Source organism: Acanthopagrus latus, chromosome 14 (genome assembly GCF_904848185.1).
Source record: "Acanthopagrus latus isolate v.2019 chromosome 14, fAcaLat1.1, whole genome shotgun sequence".
Taxonomy (NCBI): Eukaryota; Metazoa; Chordata; class Actinopteri; order Spariformes; family Sparidae; genus Acanthopagrus; species Acanthopagrus latus.
In genome coordinates this window covers 6005259-6029073 of record NC_051052.1, presented here as the reverse complement: position 1 = coordinate 6029073, position 23815 = coordinate 6005259, and the positions used below count along the sequence as shown (strand labels likewise).

At 41.3% G+C, this 23815-nt stretch overlaps 1 protein-coding gene across 6 annotated transcripts in view; it reads right to left on the bottom strand.

Moving 5' to 3' along the window:
• ano2b (anoctamin 2b) overlaps nt 1-23815 on the bottom strand; it is a 73288-nt gene that overhangs the window by 20625 nt on the left and 28848 nt on the right. For 5 of the 6 annotated variants that reach the window (XM_037122130.1, XM_037122133.1, XM_037122131.1 and 2 more), the window contains 13 exons: nt 22457-22504; nt 21562-21626; nt 20112-20246; nt 18950-19110; nt 18424-18506; nt 18019-18105; nt 15977-16060; nt 8582-8656; nt 8166-8367; nt 6510-6621; nt 5777-5834; nt 5573-5673; nt 2211-2353 (listed from right to left, as the gene is read on the bottom strand). In XM_037122130.1, coding sequence (XP_036978025.1) covers nt 2211-2353; nt 5573-5673; nt 5777-5834; nt 6510-6621; nt 8166-8367; nt 8582-8656; nt 15977-16060; nt 18019-18105; nt 18424-18506; nt 18950-19110; nt 20112-20246; nt 21562-21626; nt 22457-22504 — 1354 coding nt within the window. The remainder of the gene's footprint in view (nt 1-2210; nt 2354-5572; nt 5674-5776; nt 5835-6509; nt 6622-8165; nt 8368-8581; nt 8657-15976; nt 16061-18018; nt 18106-18423; nt 18507-18949; nt 19111-20111; nt 20247-21561; nt 21627-22456; nt 22505-23815) is intronic. The other variant, XM_037122132.1, reaches the window with a different exon arrangement.

Genomic DNA, 23815 nt, shown 5'->3' with positions numbered 1-23815 from the left:
TGGCTGACAGTCAGTGTTTCCTATACCAGTTGCCGTTAGACAGCAACTGAACATTACATCTCCATATCCCGTTTTTTTTTTCCCTTACTAAACCAGCCCAGTAAGGCAAATCCAAGACACCCAAAACATATTTTCTGCAGGTCGCTATTTGTATATTTGTGTAATTTGTGTTTTTTGTTATTTGTATTTTCTTTCTTCCTCAGTATAGCTAGCTGGCTAACTTTGTTTTGAACTTATGAGGCTAATAACTGCTAAATTACAGACATGTGGTTCAGAAATGGAGACACTTTTAATTTCGGCACGGTGATGTATGTTATTTGTGACAGTGGTGAGATAAGGTGTGAGTGAAATGACATCTTGTTTTGTGAAAAACCAATTCAGACACAAATTATTATTCTGAGCATAGTATGACCTGCTTGTGTCTCAGATCGGGCAAACAGGAGCAGGCCGCTCAAGTGCCATCAATCCACGTGAATGTACGTGGGCCAGATGATGACGGTTGTTGTGGGCCAGAACCCCAAGGCTTTATTTCATGACTGAGCAGGAGTTAGTTGGCTATGACTGCAGTGTGTTGCCATAGTAAAGCTGTGTGAGTGTGTCCTCAGGCATAACCACCCAACACCTGTAGCCTTTAATACCCCTGTATAGTAACATTCCCCTCACAGGCAGTGAATCAGTCAACTTTTACTGGCACATAACTGTCCCTCCTTTAAACGATTTAACCTGTCAGTGACCTTAATGATTACAGGTTGCACGCTGTGTATAATACGAGGACAAAGAAAACTCGTTATTTAACTTTAACTTTCCCATCTTGAATCTCCCCTCAGATCTCATGTTATCTCTATTTTTACTCTTAACTTAACAAGCATCTGGGTAATATTACATTTAACATTTTTTCCCCCCCCAACATGTTTAATTTGTGCCAACAGCAGTAATCACAGACTGCTAGTTCCAAGCCGTGACACTGCCAGCTTTCCACAGAGGAGCTTAATCGACCAGTGTAAAAAAAAAAAATGGTTTCTTCTCCTGTTGGACCACCCATCTAATGCAACAAATGTGTGAAAACAAGTTGGACACTGTCTAACACTTTAGTTAAATATGTAGTTATGTAATAAAACCTTAAACGATTGGAACCCTGCATTTACTGCACAACAACATTACATTAAATGTGGTGGCGGTAAAAGCACCTTTAGAAAAAGTTATAACACCACACTAGATATACTCCTACAAGTAGAGGTTTCACATTCAAAGTCAAGTAAAAGTATTCAACATTCAGAATAGTCTATTTCAGAATAATGTATGCGCTACTTCTCCACTTACTCCCAAAGGGTAAATCTCCACTGTTTACGTGCTTTGCTGTGTGATGGACATGAATGTAAATGTATACAGGATGAATGCAACCAAAAAACTTTGTCATGTTCTTCACAAATGACCACTACAAAAATTATTTTCATGAACCTCTGCTGATTGGCCACCTCTATGGTTAAGGTTTGATTAGATTTAGGCCGTCATGCTGCAGATTTAAGGTTGGGAAAAGGTTACCTAGGGTAGAAAAATGGTCAGGAAAAGACTGCAGTCTAGGCTGAAAGGAAAGAGCTATGAGAAAGATGGGAAATAATCTCCAGTGTCAAAGTCAAGTGATTTATAATTCACCTCTCCGGTCATGTCAGTTCAAAGTAAACCATGGTCTTTTAAGGTATTTTAATCATTAGCAAATGCTGTCCAGAAGGGACACTGCGCAAACACGCATACATCCTACATCCATGTGATCTTTGGTCCAGATGTTTACTTTTACCTGAGAAAGTCGTGTTGGGCCATGCAGATACATATTACATAACATCTTTTAGTGATGCACAAGAGCACTCATTTTAAACATATGTTGGTGCCTAAATGGCCTGGGGCTATTTTTCTGTGTGTGTGTGTGTGTGTGTGTGTGTGTGTGTGTGTGTGTGTGTGTGTGTGTGTGTGTGTGTGAGTCTTGCCATTTTTAGGAAGTAAGAACACGATGTCTGTTCCCCAATTTTATAAAGGGCTGACTGGGGTTAAGACTTTGTTTTAGGGTTACGATTAGATTTAGGTATGGGTTATGGTAAAGATACTGTTAAGGCACTTGTTTGTGAGAGGCTTCGGAATGCATTATATCGATGAGTGTCCTTACAGAGATAAGAGCATAAGAGTGAAGAGATAAGAGTGCTTGGGTGCAGACTCACTCATCTCCATGTACTCAGGTGTGAGGCCTTCAAAGGGAGCCAGGGCGTAGTCAAGGTTCCACTGCTGTGGAGGTCTCTCCTCCTCCCTCTCCTTCTCAGCTGATCCTTTATCCTTTATCGCACGTACCAACTTCTTTAACTTCCTGTCAGGATAAAGGGAGAGGTGGAGACAAAGAGAAGGAGAGGGGGTAAGAATTATTCAGAATAAAAGTTGATTATTTGTGCACATGCTTAGTTTGCGATTAAAAAAAAAATTGCAGTAATAAAGAATAAGGGATTGAAATCAACTTTGGATCGCCTAGCACAGTGGCTAATTTTAAATGGCCACTTTGATTCGTGCTGCCACTTGCTTCCTGTCTTTGACATCTTTCCAGGAGGCGTCAAAGGTGGGAAAACATTCATATTCAAGTGTCTTTAAAATAAGTAAATTGTGACCTCATAGCCAACAGAGATAGTCTTGTTTGTTCAAGGCAGGTTAAATTGTGTTTAATAATTAAGTTGGTCAGTTATTTATCACAGTCAAAATGCTACACCTGACACCTTTACTGCAGCTGGAAGCATACCTTTCACATCCGGATTTCAATGAAAAAGAAATGTTTCTCCTGAACAAGTAAACTATTTACTTTACAAGGCAGGGTGGTGCTGGCTTACGGGATGTATACTCAGTTAACCTTCCGTGGAACAATGAAAGGACATGGCTGCTGCTTGTTAAACGTAATACACAACAGCATATGTATTTACACACGTAAAGCACTGCATTCATCGCATTTCAAACCCCGGTGGTCGAATAACCAGAAGCTGTTGGTGGACTGTTTTCAAAGAAAAACAGAGGCTCCTGAAGAAAGTAACCAGCAGATTGGCATTCACGTGAAAAGTGAAGCCGTGTAATGCCAACAAACTGCTGCTGGGCATTACAGTGAGAGTTTTATGTGTGTGTGTGTTTCTGTAAGTACATGCCTGTAAATAATGTTCATGTGTGTTTGCATCTACAGCATGCTTCATGCTAAATGATGCATGCATGGCTGTGTGAACGCACAAAACATGCATTGGTATGATGCATGAACAATGCACGCACTGTGTGTGTAAGTATTGCTGTGTATGCATGTGCTCATGCATTTGACTGCTCGCGCTGCTTGTAAAGAACTCTAATAAAAGCAGCTAAATGCTTGACTGCATTATTTCTGTGGTTATCACACGCACACAAGGGAGTTACAGATGGTGTGGGCGCGTTCATGGAGGCAGCGAGCACATAAATGTTTACAGTCCTTTAAACACACAGATGCATACAGTAGATGCAGACACACACATACACAGTCATGTTACTGGTGTGGTCTGAAAGGAGATTAGAGGTTTCTGTTGTCTCTCTGTGAGTGTCAAATGGATGATTCTACCTCCTTTGCCACTGACGTTGGTTTACTGCCTGGTGATTACAAAACTGGTCATATATCTTGTAAAAAATGGAAGGCATCCTTTAAGAAATGTAAACAGACTTTTAATTGGACAATGTGTCAGTTAAAATAAAAACAAATCATTTATCTCAACCGACACTTAGCACGTGTTTAAAGTTTTCATATGACTGTGACAAGCTAGACCTACAGCTTTATTAAGAGTTGGTGTCATTAAATAAACAACGATCAGTATTAGGCTTACACTCATCAGGTGGCTACAAACATGACTCCAAATGGGATGATAATGTTGCAGCAGGTGTCAGGTTGATCTCTAAGAAGGCATTTTATATATATATATACACACCAGGTAAATCATAAAACAACTATAATACCTACAATTTACACATTTTGAGGATGTGTTTGTGAATCAGCACTGTCCTGCCCCCTAGTGGTCAAAATTACTTAATATATAATATCAATACTAAAAAAGTTTGTTTCAGCAGAATTTTAGCCTTGATTAGCATTTTTTCTGATAAGATTAATTTTGATAACAAGTGTGTAGGTGTGAAGTATAAAACACCCTGCAAGTGTTGAAACTGCATTGTGTTGAGGGCAACAACTTCAGTCCTGTTATTTCAGTCTTTATTTTGGTAAAATGGCATCATTAAAGTATGCTGAATTAGCTATTAGCAGCTCATGTTTGCAGTGTATCCGTAGTTGTAGAGACAACTATTACTAGATTATTTTTAAAACTGAAGGAAACTTGACAACATGACATTGTGTTGTTTTATTGTAAGCTGATTTATTGACACTGATTTGCAAAGGACATCAGAAATAATGATTTTCTCAGGAAATGTGAATCAGACTGAATCTAAAAATATGAGTAACGACCTTTATTGCAAATTGCAACAATTGTGCACGATGGGTTTGAAATTGTGTTAGATTTAGCGGCATCTAGAGGTCAGGCTGCAGATTGCAGCCACCTGCATATGCCTCGTCTCATCCTCTTCTATGGTGGCTGCCAAAAAGGCAAAAAATGTTAAGGGCCCTCTCTGGAGCGAGTGTTTTGTCTGTCTATTCTAGGCTACTGTAGAAGCAACTCCCTCTGCAGATAAAAGGACTCATTCTAAGGTAACACAGGACGTATAGACTTGAATGCTCCTTCGAAGGACGTATAAGACCTCAACTCTTTTGCCTGATTCCAAGTATACAGCCCCTGAAAACCTAGTGTGGCGTGTTTTTAGGAGTTAGCCAGTGACATTTAAAAGACATGAACATCTCTGCAGAATCTTATGCATCAGATCTCATTCATCTTTAGACAGGAGCTTTCAAAGTCAGGTACACGTTTTGCAACATGTGAAAACCTCTAATGTATAGCCTTCACTCAGCAGCTCCAGAGATTACCCCCAGTAAAAGACTGTGGTTTTACTGGTCGGCTCCCAGGTGTTAAAGCTTTTAAGTGGACGATTGTGAAGCACAGGAGTAGATGGTATGTGCTGCAGCTCGCTGATCCCTCAGGACGTCCTGGAGAAACCGCAGTGTTTGATGAGACTCACCCACCGGGTCAGGAGGTCAACCTGTGCTTACAGCAACAGTAACAGTGAAGCCTGAAGGCAAAAGGCACCTCTGTTGTACGACAGTTGTTATAAACAGAGCTGACCTCTGACCTTCTGGCTTTGCATGTAAAAGCTGATCCAATAGACAAGATGGAGTACCACGGTGCAGAAATGGTAGGAATGTTATTAGACAAGAGAGGGGAGAGGGATGCTTGTAAGTGCCTCTGTAAGTTAGCATGTGTGTATGCAGGTATGTCTGTTTTGTGACACGTGACAAAATATCCAACCTCTGATTTTATCATTTGACCATTTTCTTACTTTCTTTTCTGCACTCCATGTCTCCAGGGCTTGAAAGAACACATCCAAATGTCATGTTAAGTGAGCGAATACAGCCATAAAAAGAGTATTTTCTACTTACGGGATCCCGATCTCGAAGATGTTGTTCTGGATCAGCTGCTTCCCCAGCATGATGATGCTGAGCTGAATGCACAGCTCAATGAGGCAGCCTCCCGGTGCACACTGAGGGGAGACACACACTTCATTTACACACTTTGTCGACACTTTACGTTTTGCTTGCTCGTTTGTTTTATAAGAAACACTGGTGCACAGTTGAATGACGAACCTCTTCCATCCGAAAATCATTAAAGACATACACGTAGTTTCCAGGTCGACCAGCAAACCTGACAAAAAAAAGAGAAAAAAAAAAAACACACAAAAACACACAATAAGGACTGAAAGGTTTACCTTGTAGCTACAAGATTTTTTTTGTAAATGTAATCCATTGACTGTATATAGATATTGTCGATGCGTCTCCCATTCCTTCAAGTTAAAGCGAAAATATACAAGCGCTGCTATCTGCTACTCAGTCGTTAGAAGGGCTCAGCTGCCAGTCATGATATATAACCCACTTATTATAGCATCAAATGACTAATTAAACCATACTTATAGTAAAAATGGAGTGAATGTATGAATTAATGTGACCATCTTTGGGAAAAAAAATTATTTGACATTTGCTTTGAGGTTTAGTTGTCCCATTTTCAAAAATTTGGGGGGAATGACATGTATTGGAGCCAGCCACCAGGGGGCGAACACAATGTTTTGGATTCACTTTTGATGAGCTGTCATGACATCCAATTTTACATAAAGTCAATAATGTTGCTGTATAGCATCAAATGTAATCCAGGCATTCATGCAAATCATGTTAATTCATATGGTTTCTATCCAAAGAGATTTTTAATTATTCACATAAGACAAATCAAATCTACACCATGATTCAGCTCTATAATTTTTGGAAATATGTGTTTTTTAAAGTAGAGTGACACTTACACGCATTCACACATGATTAGAGAACTTACCGTCCCTTGAAGAACGCCACATAAAAGATGGGTGCGTATGCGTTCATAAACTTGAGCAGGAAGGCTTTCAGGATGAGACGCTCCTCAAAGTTGGTTTCCGTTTTAGGAATCTCTGAAAAAACAGGCCAAGTGAAACTGTAAGAAAGACTTCAGAGGACAGCAAGAGGAAACAGGAAAACAGGAGAATGTTAAACGACACATAAAGTGGAACGTGTGTACAGTATACAAGATTTGGCAAACATTGTCTATTATGAATCTTTTTCCTACTGGTTTTACAGGAGAAGTCTGTTCTGACAAGAGAGGAGATTCTGTCAGTCTGATCTTGAATTGGACTGGTAACATAATCACTGTGGTGGAAGTAGGTTAAAATACTGGCACTTTTTACATGGAATACCCTCTCTCTCTCTCTCTCTCTCTCTCTCTCTCACACACACACACACACACACACACACACACACACACACACACACACACACACACACACACACTCTCTCTCTCTCTCTCTCTCTCTCTCTCTTTCCCTCTTTCTCACACGTCTTCCTCCAATTCTTTTCGTCTATTTTAGAGGTTTTGAATATGAAAGTGAATGTGGTCGAAACCTCCTGGGATGACTGATGGGCCGACTGGAGCATGAAAACATCAAAGTTTCATCAAACAGTCCACCAAGAGGCAGAGAGACTCGTCCCGTCTCTCACTCACAGAGTGATTACATGAAGAAATGTTGATTTTCTTTTTTTCTTTTTTTTTCAGATTTGAGATGGTGATGCAGTTTTTTTCTTTAATATAGGCCAACATGGATACTGACTGAGTTAACCTCTGACTCCCATTAATAATGAGCACAGTGCTCAACATAGATGGACATTGGGTAGATTTGATTACTGTCCTTTTTATCATGATTTGCACCAAATATTGTTTTAAAAGTTAATGTCAAGATGACATGAATGACAATAAAACTATTCATCCATCAATCAATTAGAAATGATGCAACATTTTACCATATCTAGAAAACTAATTGTTAGCTTCATCTGGACAAGGATCAAACATTGATTCATAGCAGTTTTTGAGCTAATTGTGTTTCGTGTGTCAATTTAGTTTGACATTCTGAGAAATATGCTCATTGGCTTTTTTTGCTCAGAACTAAAAGAGAAGACCGATACCACTGTCATATCTGTCTGTAAATACAGCAATACAACCAGCAGGCAAGTTAGCTTAGTTTAGCTCAGCTTAACACAGTATCTGTTTGCTAACCCAATATGAAGAGTACAAAATAAAGAGGAGTGGTTCTACAAGATATTTTGTTGTTATTTACGTTTGGACAAAGTGTGGCTAACTGTTTCTTCCAGTCTTTGTGCTTATTTAAGCTAACAGTCTCCAGGCATTTGCTTCATATTTAACATACAGACATGAACATGGTACATTATCAATCAAATTATCAACAAACTCAGCAAGAAATTGCATAAGTGGTTTTCAAAAAATGCATAATTTTAGTAATTCAGACGGCATGATTCTTAAGTTGTTCAGTCTAGCTAGTTAAGCTAGCTAAAGGCTCATTTTAAGATAGGCTAGTATAGTTTGCAATATGCTCCAATTTGTTTTTTCAGTTGCACTGTCCTGTTCTTGACTATAAAGAGTAAGTGACGGTATGTTTCTCTGTACCTAGCTCAGTCAGCCACAATGCCACAGCGCCGTAGATTTCATCGAGGATCAGGATAACCACCAGGTTGATGATGACAGCGGTGGCCGTCACCGTTACCCGAACATTGGACTTGGTCTCCGGGTCGGGGCTCATCGCCATCAGGGCCGACACTGTGATGCGGTAGATGATGACGCCGAAAACTGCTGAAAACGTCAAGCCAAACTGAGAGCAGAATGAAAAAGAAAATTCATCAACCAGCACTCACCCATATTTGTCTGATACTCACAGCGCAGAGAATACATTGATGTAGGTCACTAATTTATGCACATTAGCTGCGTCATATACAGCAGATGTTTGTTTTTCTACTTTCATCCATACATTCTGAGAAAATGGTCCTACTCCAAGTAGAGCATTAACCTGATTTGTGCGTACTTACCATGAAGAGGATAGAGGAGACGTTGATGAAGTATCCAGGAAGACGATCCTTCCAGGTTAACTTCTCTATAGCAGCCTGACAGGAAGGACGGGGAGGGGGCAGGGGAAGAAAAGAGAGGAAAAGTTGGCAGTCAGTCTTACAGTGTCCACCGCCTCATCAACTTTTGCTGGGAAATCTGTGATGCAGGACACAGAGCCGCCTACTGAGACGTCTAGAAATAACAGAGAAGAAAGAAGAAAAAAAAGCACTTTCATATGGTCGCTCTGATTAGAAAACAAATCTCTCAAATGTCCCGATGTGAAAAAGGGATCGTCCCACCTCCTTCTCCGACTTTTGGATGTTTCGCATAAGCTGAATGGGGAGCATCTGTATCTCACCGCCTCCACAGGAAACTTTGCTACGTCTCAACAGAGAGACATAAAGGAGCACAATAGCCTGTTTTACAGTCTGCATCCGACGTTTAGAGACCGTTTCGGAACAAATGTTTTCATTCAATGGACCCTTAAATACGCTTAACCCTTAAATTTCGCTGATATGAAACATCTATATTGTTTTAGCTTTGAAATGAAAAAAAACGTTAGATCACAGACTCTAACCAGCATAACGCCAGCCGAAAGTTGCCATTAAACGATCTCAGTTCAATGTGAAAAGAACAACAGCTTTTGTTTGTGTGGTTCTGGAGGTTTCAGGTGAACTTGTGGGAGCTATGGCAGCAGATGTTGGGTTTGAGAGGGGAGACGCTCTCCTTCGCAGGCCCATGCATATTGAATCATGCTCTCCTTTCCCACTCCACTCAAATCCCTCCACCATACCAAAACTGTGACGGAGCATTGGAACACCGTCCTGACTGCATATAAATGAAAGTAATGCATTATTCACTTTACTTTTAGATTCACCCAATTTTTTTGCCCTGTCATGTTTGTACCATTTCTTTTCTGGACCTTGAGATGAACTTAGGGACCTGGACTGCTTAAAGAAAAGAAAAATAGTAAGTTCAACATTTTGGGAAATACACTTGAGGATCTGTAGCGCTTGTATACCTCGATGCCAAGTAAGCCGCCAGAGGAAACAGATAGCCAGGCTCTGTGTGAAGGTTAAAACGGCAAGTTGTAGTTTAGTCGAAGGCATAACTTCACTTTAATCTACAAACAGTGACTTTTACCCATCAGTCTTTTTTATCAAGTATTAATAGAACCAGATATAACTCTCTTTGCGTCTAGTCTTTATTTCAACCTGCTAAAAGCTAAGCTAACCATCTCCAGGCCGTAGCTCCTCAACTAACTGACAAACATTACCGTGGTATCAATCTTCTCATCTGACTCTTGGAAAGGAAGCAAGAAGGCATATTCTCAAAATGTCTCTTATCTATTGTAGCCATTGAATCGATGCCAGAACACAAATTGCTCCCAGACATAATCAAGTTCCAGTGCCAAACCTGCTGTGACACTGATCGTCACCACATAGGGACAGAATGCCTCACAGATCCTTTGGCTGTTGTTGACGGGCTGACCTCTGACCCCTGTGTGGAAAATCAGGCGCAGAGAATTTCTCAGTGTAACCACTGAAATAAACAAGTGTCTGTGGCAGATGTGGTAACTGGACGTAGGTTTCTTCAATCATGGTGACGGCTAAAGCAAAAATAAAATACTTTGTGAAATAAAGACATGTCCAACTGGCTCTGGCAGTGAAAAGCTGAGCCAAACATCTTATTAAGAGCGATGACCGTTTAAAGTAAAGGCCCACAGAAGACAAACCATCTAAAACAATGTTCTGAAAGCTGGACTCAGCAACGAAAGTTCTGGATGGTCTGGTGCTAAACAGCGGTTAAAGATTAGGATGGAGAAGGATGAACAAACATCTCAGACATTCCTAACGTTGTCTAACCTGCTGACTCTGCCCTCATAACCACTCAGACTGGTGTGTGTGGTGCGATTCCCTGAACTTGAAACCAGCGGGAGAGGCTGACCTACTTCCATCAAAAAGGAGAGCAGCATCACTGGGAGGTCAGCCTTTAGAGATGCTTTGAACCTTGCAAAGACAAATGCTGCATCTCCACCCTCAGGTATGTGACCTGTGTTACCCATATACACACACATATTCCTGCGTAGACTCAGGAATTTATCTCACACAGACCACCGAGTGATACAGAGTCTGTACGTCTGAGGACCTTTAATACCCTAATTAGCAAAACAACAGCACCATCTAGTGAACACACTGGCACAGTGCAACCTGCAGGACGCGCTTACTCCATTTACACTGACGAGACTCTAAATGCCACATGCTGCTCTTTACTTTAACACTGTTCTTTCATCATCGATGGTAGTAAATAAAACATAAAGTACTTAAGATCAGAGAAAAACTGTTTATACTGCAACTGCCATCATCAGAAACATAATAACACCAGTGAATGTGCTAATAAATGAGCTTTTCTGCAAAAAAAAACCAGCCCATTATTTACATTTGCCACTATAGCATGAGATGATGAGACTAAAACAAATCAGTCACTTAGTAGGAATCTAATAAATGTTAATAATATAAAACAATATAAAGGAAGGGTTATTTTTTCTATGATCAAGAACCATGTGTCCAGCTTCTTGTCTAAAAGTCTAAATAAAGTACTCACTTCAAGAACTGCCTTTTGGGTCCTAGCCTTAATTTCAAGTAAGTCATTTAAAAGCTTTCCTTGTTGTGCTTTAAACACACACACACACACACACACACACACACACACACACACACACACACACACACACACACACACTCATACAGGTTGATGCACCTGAGGGATATTGAAGGACAAGGAGACCTTCAGACTGTGAGTGTGTATGTGTGTGTGTGTGTGTGTGCGTGTGTGTCAGTTGGTGGGGACAGCCATCAGAGAGAAGGGCAGTATTAAATGGGTCAGGTGTTATATTTATCTTGTGACCTCTGCTGAGGAAAACCCAACAAAGCTTTCATCATCTCATTGTCCCCCACTGTTCATCCTTTTGTCTTTGTGTCCAAACCCCAGTCGTCCTTTCGTATACCCAGTTTGGAGACGGTGACATTTCTGTAGTGTCACTTTAGCATGGAGGTGTAAGTATGTTATCATAACGAAACATTAATTTCATGAAATATTGTTAAAGTCTATGTTAAATCAAGATTTAGTCATAAATAATATTGTGTTATATCATGGCAAGAAATCCTGTACAGCTCAATTTGTTTAAAACAATTTATTTTTGCCAAAAAAGCATCGCAAAATTTTGTCTAACCGGCATCTTCACTCGCTGGGAAGCCGACCAATTTCATTTCGTCAACAAGGGCGGCAGGGGTTCACACTCTCTTTGACACTGATGGTCCTGAGGGCCTGGGAGCATTTCAAAACATCCAGTAACAATTCAATTTACCTGCCACACCTGTCTTTCTCTATCTCCAGCTCTGCACACCGACGCGCACTTAACGGTGCATCCTGCAACATACCTGTCCCCATGTCCAGAAATACACCCCCGACCAGCCCCAGCGGACTGGTTCCAACAGACTGCAGGAGGCAGACCTCTCCTCAGATAGCACTAAGTCAAATCAGAAACTATCCGGCAGAAAGTACTGCTGTCTTCCAAGAACCCAAGTTATTCATAGTAATGGTCATATTGTTAAAATTTGAATGCAGACCAATATATATACTTTTTTTTTTAAAATAAAACATTTACTAAGCTTGTAGAAAGGTAAGAATTCTGATGGTTGGATCCAGCTTCTATCAAGGTGCAAGAGTCAACAGTATAACCCTGTTAGTATCAAGTGGTATACATTAACATCAAGAGTCTTGGTAGTTGCCAAAAAACATAAAACTGGCTGAGGTCAACAATTCAGACGAATTCCGACTTCAAGTGGAGTTCTATTGTACATTTTCTATTAGGAGGTCAGGATTTTTTTTTTTTTTAGCTCAGAGTTGTCTGGAACGCAGCAAAAATGACTGCTCAGACTTGGAACTCTGTGTTTAGCAGAAGCGTCTCCGGCGAGCTGGCCTTACAGCTGCCAAGCGACTATTAGCCTGTAGATGGGAAGCGCCACATTCTGTCAATAAACAAACGTAGCATCACGACTTTATAGACTAAACAAGCACAGAACGCTGGCATTTCACACTGGAAACAAGCCATTACTGAATAACATCCATATAATAATTTCACTTTTTCATCTACTTTATTTGTGGTCCATCAACTCGTAGCCCCACTCATATTTCATTGTGTTTCAATACAAGTTGATCACACACACACACACAAAAGAAAAAATCATCCTGTATTTAAAATCCTGTTTCAGCTCTGTTGGCATGTCTCACGCTATTAACAGTGACAGCTCCTGATTTAAGAAATGATTTGAGAAGTCCTGACAGTCACAGAGAGTCACAGAGGGCCAGACATGGCTTCAGCTGATAAATAAAACAGGAGGTGAGAAAAAAACAAAAGAAGACGTAACAAGGAACAGTGTGTCCGTCATATCATGTGGAGACTTTGTAAGTGGCAAATGAACATCATATGGTTCGTATACTGAGCAGCCATGAGTAAATAAAGGGACGTCTATTTAGTGACTGTACATTAAAGACGCACTGTGTAGTTTAGGTTGTGTTCATGACTGAACAAACAAACTCATCTTAAAGGACAATACTATTTCATACTGTTTTACTTTGTGTATATGTGGCAGAACCCGCCACTTCCAACACTGTTCTGGGGACCTTATGTTCCTTATGGGAAAGATAAATAATTCTGAGCTTGTGTTATTAACTCATTAATATTGTATTTGTTTGTATTTCATCGCCAAAACTACATACTGCCCCTTTAACGTTGTTTGGCACATTTGTAGAATGTCTTGTATTAAAAAAGTGCAACACACGCTAATAAATAACAAACACACAAATAACAACTGCGGTCATAATTTAGAGATACAGTGGACGATAGATCCTACCGCAACATTTCACAGTCTCAGGTACAGCATGAAACGTTCTAAGTGTGTGTGTGTGTGTGTGTGAGTGAGAGAGAGAGAGAGATTTCTGTGTCGCCATAGTGACGTTCACTGATCTTACCCCTGGCTTCCTGCCCAGCATGCCTCACTCCCACTCAGCCGCCCTCCCTCCGTCTCTCTCCATCTCGACTCCTCCAAGTCTCTCTCTGTTTATTTAAATGTCTTTTTTCCCCCCTTTGTGTCTTTTCATGTCTTGCCGCTCTTTGTCTTTTTTAATTCAGCCGCACAGACAATTGGTTTGAAGTTGCTGCCAAATGCTTTGTTTTTCTGCCAGAGAAGCAGGTGAAGAAATACAGAAGCACCGTTCAAAACAGCCCTTGGACGTTTTTTTTTTCACTTGCCAGTGCAGGAAAAGCACAGGTATAACTAATGATATTAATTTATGACAACTGTTTTGTTTAGATCTAATGGTGAGCCAGCACTTATAATAAGCTTGTATTAATGTTATTAGTTACACCAGTGTCTGACTGTCTTCAACCTGTCTCAAACACTCAGCTCTAAAGTCATTCACTTCTACTGAGGGTGTAAAATCTGTAACAGGAGGTAACGCAATAGATTAATTTAAAAAAAGACTTGGTAATGATCTGAAGCAGCTGGGGACTGTAGTTTTATGCAAACGTCACTCAAACAAGAGTAAGCAAAAAGAAAATGCTGGGGACTATTTTCAGCTGCGGATTAATACGTTTTCAGCTATCAGAGAGTATTAAAGGCTCAAAATAAACTACAGGGTGTTCATGAGCACTACTGCATGGCTCATTCATGTCTTTGTTTTTGAATCATTTGAGACGTCTTAATTTAAAACTGATGCGTCTATATACCTCACAATATGAAACAACAGCACCAGCGGGAAGGTTGTTTGGTTGTTTACCGTCATATAACAACAAATAGATACATTAAAACAGCGCCATGCATTGCGCAAACAGCTGTTTTGAACAGTATTTTTTATTGTAAAAAAAAAAAACAGTTGTAAAATATAATTGTGTCTTCTTTCATTCACTTAAAAAAAACAAAAGGCACATGTTAGCCTGATCCAGGTCTTTAGACACAACGCGCTGCTGCTCATACAGCTTTTGACCACAGGGGCCGCCAGAATCAACAATAAATATAAGTTCTTTGTAGCTTTAAAGGAGCGATGTGTAAGTGTCACCAGACATCTGGCTTGAGCTAACATTATTACAGCGAGAGGAAATGACAGTGATGAGTGCAGAGATGTGTACAGAAGTTAGCATGCTAACCGGCTAGTCCTGGTCCCTCCTTTCACCTAATACCACTTTGTACCAGAGAGAGGAGATCAGTCTGATAGCCCCCATAGTTTCAGCCAGCAGTTATATGACTTGATTACCACCTTACTAAACAGAAAAAATACAACCGGAAACTTCTTAATTCAAGATTCTCTCTTTTACTGAACCAAGATGAGCTTAATTGCCTAGTTACCTAAACCAACTTCATTCAAACTTGTCTTTTCAAGGGATTTGTTGACAACAACAAAATATAGACCCAGCTTTATCATTTAATATCAATAATGCACTCTATTCTCTGTCACACTTTAGCCGCGTGTTAGTCTATTTGTGTGTACGTACAGAGTGGAATCTCACACAAACACACACACACACACACACACCTGCACACTACCCAGAGAGTGATAAACCCTCATTAGCAGTCTGTTGGCTCTCCATCAGTTTCCCCTTTAACATGTCATTAACTACCAGCAGGGCCTAAAAAAAGCTCAGCAGCTGAATGGTTACTTGACCTTTGTCAAAGTGCAGGCCTCCTCAGACTCAATTCTTTGTGAGTCTGTGAGTGCGACACAGTTCCTCTGTTTTCATTGATACCAACTATATTTTTTTTCTAAAGGAACAGGTGTCTGCCTCCTCCTCTGCTGAAGTTAAGTGCATTCTGTTCCCTCGCTGCTGGCAAATGAACAGAACGTTTTTGCACAAACGAGGCAAACTAAGAAAAAACAAAAAAAAAACAAAAGCTCCATCTGTGATCATTCACGGGAAATATTGAATTTTGGAAGCAAAAATACTTAACAACATTGATAACCTGCACCTCCACGAGGTGAGAAATGTGGGTAGTGATATGCACGGCAATCTTTCCGGTCTTGCTTTTGGTCCAACTTGAAAAGAGTGCTCTGTTGGCTGCAGTGACCATCAGATACCAGATCAACGTGAAGAAAACGGCATAAGAAATACCTGAGGAGTTCAGACTGTGGAAGCCAGAGGATGGGACAGGAAGAGAAGAACAGATAGACTGCAGCCTGCAGGAGAGGAAAAAGGAGGAGAGGAACGTGAGGAGAAAGAGGAAGAGAGGAAGTGAAAGAGGAAAAAGGAAGATGAGGGGAGGAGGAGAGGAGGAAGGCGAGGAGAGGAAGGAAAGGAGAGGAGGGAGGGGAGGGGTTACCGGTATTCCTGCAGCCATGGCAGACAGCAGCTTTTGTCTCCATCTGTCCTTCCCTGTCACTGTCCCGTCCTCCTGCTTCTCTGGCTGCAAGACAGAGGGACGGGGTACACACACACAAACACAAACACAGACACACACACACACACACACACACACACACACACACACACACAGAAACCACATTCATGCACAAATATACTGACACATTATTGCAATTCTGCCGTTTTCTGCCCACAAACCCTCCCATGTCTATATTATGAATATGGTAAACATGTTTGTCCTCGCTGATGTATTTATCTCCATATCTATCAGTTCTCCGCAGCAGCCTGTTACAACTAATATCCAGTGCATCCGTCCGTGAATTCCAACCACAATGTCTCCGTTCAGACAGCAGGCGAATCAGATGCGTTGCTCAAATCAGATCCGAGAGGCAGACTATCCACACTGTCATTTGTACGTGATCAAGATCGGATTTCTGCGTGCACACATCACCAACATATCTGCATGTGTTGCTCTGGTAACAACGTAGGCGTCAGTCACTGTGTACGCTTGTGACGAGGCCTCCCAGCACTGAAGCTTGAGAAATGGAGCTCCGTCATCTCGTCTCAGAGCAGACATTTTATTTGTCCACAGACTGTTCCACGTGTTGTCCTCCTGCATGGATTCTGCTGAGCTGCTCCGAGGCACGTCCGTGACACTGGATTTGGCATTTGTCGTCACTGTGTGTCGTCTTGCAATTGACACAAAAGACGGAACAAAATAGACTTTGAAATCCGAAATGACAGGCCAGAGCGTCTGTCTGAGATGCATCTGGGTCATTCCCTGTCAACTCACCACGAATTCTAAACTTTAAAGTTCATGTCATGGATTTTCTCCAAAAAAAATAAAATAAATAAATCTAACACTTCTATTAAATTCATGGGACATTGTAAAATCCAACAGCGTTACTCCAAAGTTATGAATATATTTTTTGTGGCCTTTAAAGCACAAACTCTAACTAATGGTAGTTATTAGGATGCCTTTCTGTGGCCCAGAGACGTCCACCAAGGTAAACCTAGTGCACCAATGTTGATTTTAATAGCTATGTAGCTGTTGGCTAGTGCTGTTCTCTCCAAAAGCACCATTACTGGTATCAAATCCTTTGGTTTAGGCGAACATAAATCCCCCCTTTTACGCTGATGATCTCCTGGCTTTCCTATCTGACCCTTAAACTCACTTTTCTTCCTTCCACAATGTTTTCAGTAATACAGTTTATGATAGGTATGTATGTTCCTTGGCTGTAATAGGGACAAAGGACAATGTAAAGCCAATTTAGAATTGGAGATGGATCTCAGTGGCTGATGACATGGATATAATTGGATAATCAACCATTTCTATTCCTTCTGGTGGGACTATGTGGCACCTCTCCTGCTTCTTGACACACAACCACTAGATGGCGCAAGTTGTCACACCCTACAGCTCAGGAAAAGACAAATCCCATCCTTCAGGTTTCCAACTTTCTCCCCCGGGTCAGGATGGCATGCCCGGGATCCTGAACCATGTGAAGTAGTTCCTGCCTCACTCGGAGCATGGCAGGAAGCCATCTGTTGCCGCAGCAAAGTGTATGTGGGCCAACGGGACTCTATGTGATTGACCCCATTTACTGACAGAATCTAGATCGTTCCTAGTCATCAGATTATCACAGTTATTTCCTCCTGCACACTTTGGAAACCAAACCATCAGGATCCGTCTGGATAAACAGGAACAATCTGATTCCAAATGGGAAGAACGAGCCAAGAGTTTCATGATCAGATGACTGAACTGTCTGTTTCCCCACAGAAAGTGAAAACAGCACAGAGAAGGTGTATCTAAGTGGAGACTTAAAACAACTGAACAAGATGTACTGTATAATAACTTTCCAGTCATATTGCTGACTGTCAAGTCCAGCTAAAAGAATAGAATTCATATAATGTTCAGATTTCATTATGCAGACATTCATGATTGATAGAAAATGTGGTCCTAAGAACTTTCCGAACGAGGCAGAGGCTTCTTATCCACCCTACCTCATTCTTTTTCTTCTTTTTCTTATTCTTCTGCTTCCTCTGTCTCTTCTGAAGGAGGATCGTCTCGTATTTTGGCCTGGGATGTTCCTGAGAGAAAAACAGGATCAACATTTTCATTTCGATTCAGGCCAGTCTTGAATTCATGTTGAGTCATTCTGAAGCAGATGATTTGTTCAGTTCCAATGTTTGGTTTCAAGACAGTTAAATGTCATTTGGCCAGGGAAAAGGTGTCATGCTGGCTTAAGTGTTTTAAATGACTTAACATACACCAGCTGCCAGGCACTGGTGTTTATATGGATCCACTCACAACTATTTATGTGCATTTTTAAGAGTAATAAGTGTCTACATGTGTGGGTCGCCTTGTGTGCACGCATGAGTGTGTGTGTGCATTTCTACTGCAGCTACCTCGTCCTCCTCGATGTCGGTGAGATCCCAGCTGAAGCTCAAACTGATCTGTCGGCGCTTCCAGTGCTCCAGGAAAAGAACCGCTGCACAAACACAGAAAAAACATGATATTCAATTTGATGAAAGTCTTGTAGCTTCCCACATGTGAAACCTCCAGAAAACAATCTAGGGAGTGGACCTGTTTTGCTGATTGCGTAACTGTTTCCAGGGTCAAAAACATACTTCTAACTTGTGTTTTTAACATTTTTTGCTGAAAAATATACAATTTCGTAAAAGGAAGAATGGTTAAAATTGATATTCTGTTTTATTTCTTTTTGTCTGCAAAAAATCAGAAGCTTTTTTCCACCCTTTTTCTGCTGTAATAGCCAATTTTCAGCAAACAAGATGATCCTTTGCACAGACAGGTGCTTTAGGTATTTTTGGAAGAAGAGGAAAATGGGACATAATGCAAAAAAGCTGCTGAAAGATTAGCTGCCAGTTGTTGTCTTGTAAAACATAACTGGGTCCAACACACAGGTAACCTCACCCCACAGAGACATGAAGATGGCGAAGAAGACGGTTGCGGGGTTGTCGAAGAGGTGGGAGGCTCGGGCGGTGCCGCAGGCCGTGCTGAGCCGCCAGAAGTCGCAGGCTCCGTCACACAGGGGACACATGGTGAAATTGAGACTCTCGTCACACATCTCCTGGCTGAGGGAGGAGACATTAAGACATAAGTGACAGAACAACTACATGTGACACATTTGTACAACGACTTAAATTGGTATGAAAGCCAAACGATATTCTACAATGAAGTCTACTGATTGAGTCCAAGTGAAAAAGACCAGGGGATCCTTGTGCCTGTTATCAGGACCTACACATAGGCTGGGCAGCTAAAAAGGTCCAGTGATTGGACCATCACCTTATTAATGTCAGCACCCTTAAAGGTTTGGTACTCAAAACTACCTGGCATAGCAGGGAGTTGTACCCCAACATAAGCTGGTTGTTCAGTGAGATCAGTGAATTTTGTAGGTCATGATTGAATGATTGCACTGCATTTAGTATTTAACATGGTATTTCCTAAAGTAACTATAAATAAAATGCAATTTGGTTAAGAAAAATAAAGTGGTTTTAATTGCAACCATATTTTGGGATGAACACTTGCTGCTGGGCCCCAGAAAGCTCCCCCCTTATGGACGGCCCTGTCTGTTACATTTAAGCATTACAAATGAATGGAACTTTTAAGACATAACTACAATACAAGCTTATCTGCTTTGACCCTATTCATAGTCAGTGTAGGCTGAATTATCAGCCTTTTGCCTCATGACACACTCACATACACACGCACAAACACACACACACACACACACACACACACACACACACACACTGCCGGCTGTACCTTCTGTGTTCCTCCCACACAACTCTGACTAAAGCCAGATACAGTAGGTATCTGGGCAATCCCTGTCTAGTGTGTGTAAGGGCATGTGTGCATACATATTAAATGTGGTAGGAGGACATTTTCTACATCCTTCTGTCGTGTTTTATCCGACATTCTGTCATGTTCACCACTTAGCATCTTCAAAGATAAAATCAGGAAGAATGTAGCATTTGGTCGTCCATATTTTCCACCCTAATTCATCTTAAACAGACATTTCACCGGGATTTGTTTTCTTCCACAGTTGAGGCTGCAGTGCATTTTTTTCCAGTACCTGGGTATGTTAGTATCCACTGTCGCCACCCCGTAGCCAAACACAATAATCCCCACAATGGAGGCTGGAACCAGCAACTGAGTATAAACACCGAGCCATGCGAAGTACAAGCCGATCTTCTCCCCAAAGTACTTTCTGTAGAGTCAAAAGGGGAGGAATTAGGAGATGAGAGTGACAGTGGAGTACACGGCGCTGGCAGAGCATACTGTTCAGCATTAAGGAGCACGCAAGCGCAGGAGTGTGAGTCCTAATGCCGTGTTAAAAATAAGTCAAGGAGTTTAATTTGAGGCTGTCATTCATTACACTGAGCTGTTTCAATGCATGGATTTGTGTACGACTGATAAACCTAATCCCCAAACATGGACTTAACTCAGACCTTAAATTCCCTTCTTGTTTAATAGAGTGTTTCTCTGCACGTTAAATATCCATTACACAATGTGAAATAAAAAGACATATGGTACGGTATGAGTTATTTAACACTCAGCTAATCTGCTTCATCAGGACTGTGTGGGTGGGGTTTAATCAGAATTGATTGGCAGTGATCTGGCAACATTGCAAAACAAGCCCACATATCACAGCACATGTTGATTTAAATCTGCTAAGATCTTCACTGCTGTGCAAAAATATGTAACATTATGTTTGTGCGGACACAAACCAATACATTCAGAAAATCTCTCTTTTAAAAGAATATGAACTTCAGCAGAATGTTTTGTGGTCATGTAGGAGTCCTCGCTGAGAAATTACGGCCTTTAACCGCCACCCGCTGCTAACTGTAGCTGCCGTTGGCTACTGAACGCACAGTTGACTGTGCAGCTAGCAGCTGTTGCAGCTGACTCTGCTGGGACTAGTAGCACAGATCACCCTACAAAGCGTCAAGGGGCCAGTCTGTTAGCATGCCAACTTCAGAAGATACCTCTGTAACACAATACAGAGACGTCTTTGGCGTAACGTCAAAATTCTTTATTATGTTGATCATTTAATTCCATTTTTGAATGGTTTAAACACAAAACCTTACATATTGCAACTTAAATATTCTTTAATAAAAGGGGAAGTTACCATTTCGATTGCTGATTGAAAGGAAAGGTTAGATGTTTAGTCTTGATAATTAGCAAAAGTTGAAAAATATGTGTTTTAATTACCAAACATGCAAATATTTGTATCTACACTGAAATACATTGGTCAAAGAGGAAGATTATCTACAGCGAGAATTCCCTTCTAAAAAGACAATGCATTTGGGATTGGAATCAGTGTAGATTTCAAAGGTCAAACCCTGCCTGATAAGAGAGTGTCTTAGCGGACTACAATAACCACATTGCTGCAACTCCTTAACATTTGCTGATCAAATGTAACCTAGCTATAACAGTTGTCCTGTGTTGCAAATTAGATGAAACAGAAACATTTAGAGCTGAAGAAATCTGAGCTACTGACTGACTTATGATGGTCATGTTACCTGACAAGGTCAATGGGCTGGTACTTGTAAAAGGCTGAGTATCTGGCCCACTCCTCATGCAGAACCTGACAACAGACAGAGACAGGGAGACAGAGTCAGTGTGGGTGTATGCCGTCGTGTCCGTTCACCGGCTGTGGCAAGCTGAAAATCAACAAGGAATCCTCAGAGACACAGCCGAGCTGGAGACAAGAATAATCGGAATGCTCGAGTTCTGAGTGGCGGAACAATATCCCAAAGTAAAGAGAAACAAAGATCAAGTACGGGGAAGACAATATTATGAAGCTTCTTGATGCCGAAAGAATATCATTTAATCACAGCGTATTATCTGTTTCAACAGTTCTTAACATAATTCCCACGATGATGCTTGAATAAAGAAGAAACTTTGAGCTCCTGCTCTGACCAGAGTTCAACGTTTGCTGTTGTTTTTCCACTCCGCAGTTTTTGTTTTTTCTCCGTTGTTTGAAATTCAAGACATTCAGACAGTGCTTGTCGTCTGTCTGCCTCGAGTGCAGCTCTGTCTGAGAAATATTTACTGAACTTAAAGTCCAATCTGTGACAGTGTTAGACAGATGGGACGGAGGGAACAGTCTCAGAAAAGAAAATGGAGAAAAGATAGACACGGATGAAACCATTGTTTGGAAAAATGGAGGTCGTCTCTTGCTTTCAGCTATTGGAAGTTTGAAAGGTGCAGACTTTTAGGTAACAGACATCTTCGCCTCGCTACATACTAAAAAGGAGATCACACTAGCAAGGTCGTCCTCTGAAGTACTGGAGCAGTGGTGCTCTATGGAAAATGACTTTTTGTGGCTTTTCATCAGACAAAAAGAAAACGGAAAGAAGGGAGGGACGCAGAGGAAGATAAAGAGACAGACAAAGGAGAGAGGAGTGGGTCTACCTGTCTGTCGTTCCTCTCCTCCAGGTCGCCGATAACCTTGTAGTCACCCTGAGGAGCGAGAAGAGAGGGTGGAAACATGAGCGCACGCGGGCATGGAAACACAGAAACCTGTCCTTAACTCACTCGTGCAACAAGACATGCTCTAAAGGCACATTTCCATCCCAGGACCTTTTCCCAGGGAATCTTTAGAGGAGCTCGTGCAGCTCCACCTCAGGGAACGAGGGTCTAAATTAAATTTCTGGGACATTATTTGACCCCCAAAAAGTCCCTGCTCTGGGAAGGGGTGGAGTACTTTCCAAGCGTACACGAAATTTGGGATGGGGCTTGCAGCGCTGAACATTTCTGATTTCAAGTGGATGAGAGCATTTTAAGTGAGCCACCAAATTTCAAAATGTGCCGTGTTTTTTGTTCATTAGGCTTCGACACATTGACATGGAATCGCAGGTGAAAGCGTACAGCAGAGGGACCGATTGCACGCAGAGGTGCCCCGAGGATTTGTTTGGGGGTAGTTCCTTGACAAGCAGTTGCTCGGATTCAAAATTCTGGGGACTTTGGGTTGCTTATGACACACAAATTGTAAAATTGCTCACAATATAATCAAAAAAACTCTCAAGTAGGCAGCACATTTTGATGCACACAAAACTCTCTGTTACATTTCTAGTTTTTAATATTGGCTAAAGTTTATACTATGGTTAACTGAACCTGCAGAGACTTAAAACTTGTTTCAGGCAGGTAATATGTCATAATTGGCTGAAAATGAAAACGGTTGTTTGATTTTCAAACCATCAGACATTTTCAAACCATCAGAAAACCCCACAATGTGTTGCACTGGGAACACGCTGGTCAAGTCCTGTTTCTTCTGGGCGGCTGTGGCTCAGATGTAGAGTCAGTTTCTTGTAATCGGAAGGTCGTTTGTTCGAATTCCCTGCGCTGCATTTCTACGTGTCCTTGGGTAAGATACTGAACCCCAAACTGCTCCTGATGTGCTGGTCGGCACATCGTATGGCGACCACCGCCATCAGTGTATGAATAAGTTGTTGTGGACAAAAGCGTCTGCTAGATGCCCTAAATGTAAATGTAAAGGTGTATGTCACTCAATATTCTCTCCCTTATTCAATGATATCTTATCAATTGGTGTTAATGGAGTTGAGAGCAGGGATTGTTCTGAAAACACTCCCTCGCAGATCAGCTACTGAGAATATATGTCAGCTGTTCAATCCATTTTAAATTCCATTCTTATTTCTGGTCACACAGCTTCGGTACAAGAACAAATGCCACACTACCCACTAGCACATGCAGTGTAAAAATATAATAGAACGAGATCCAGCAAAGCGTCGGCTGTGATTCCCACTCTCTGCA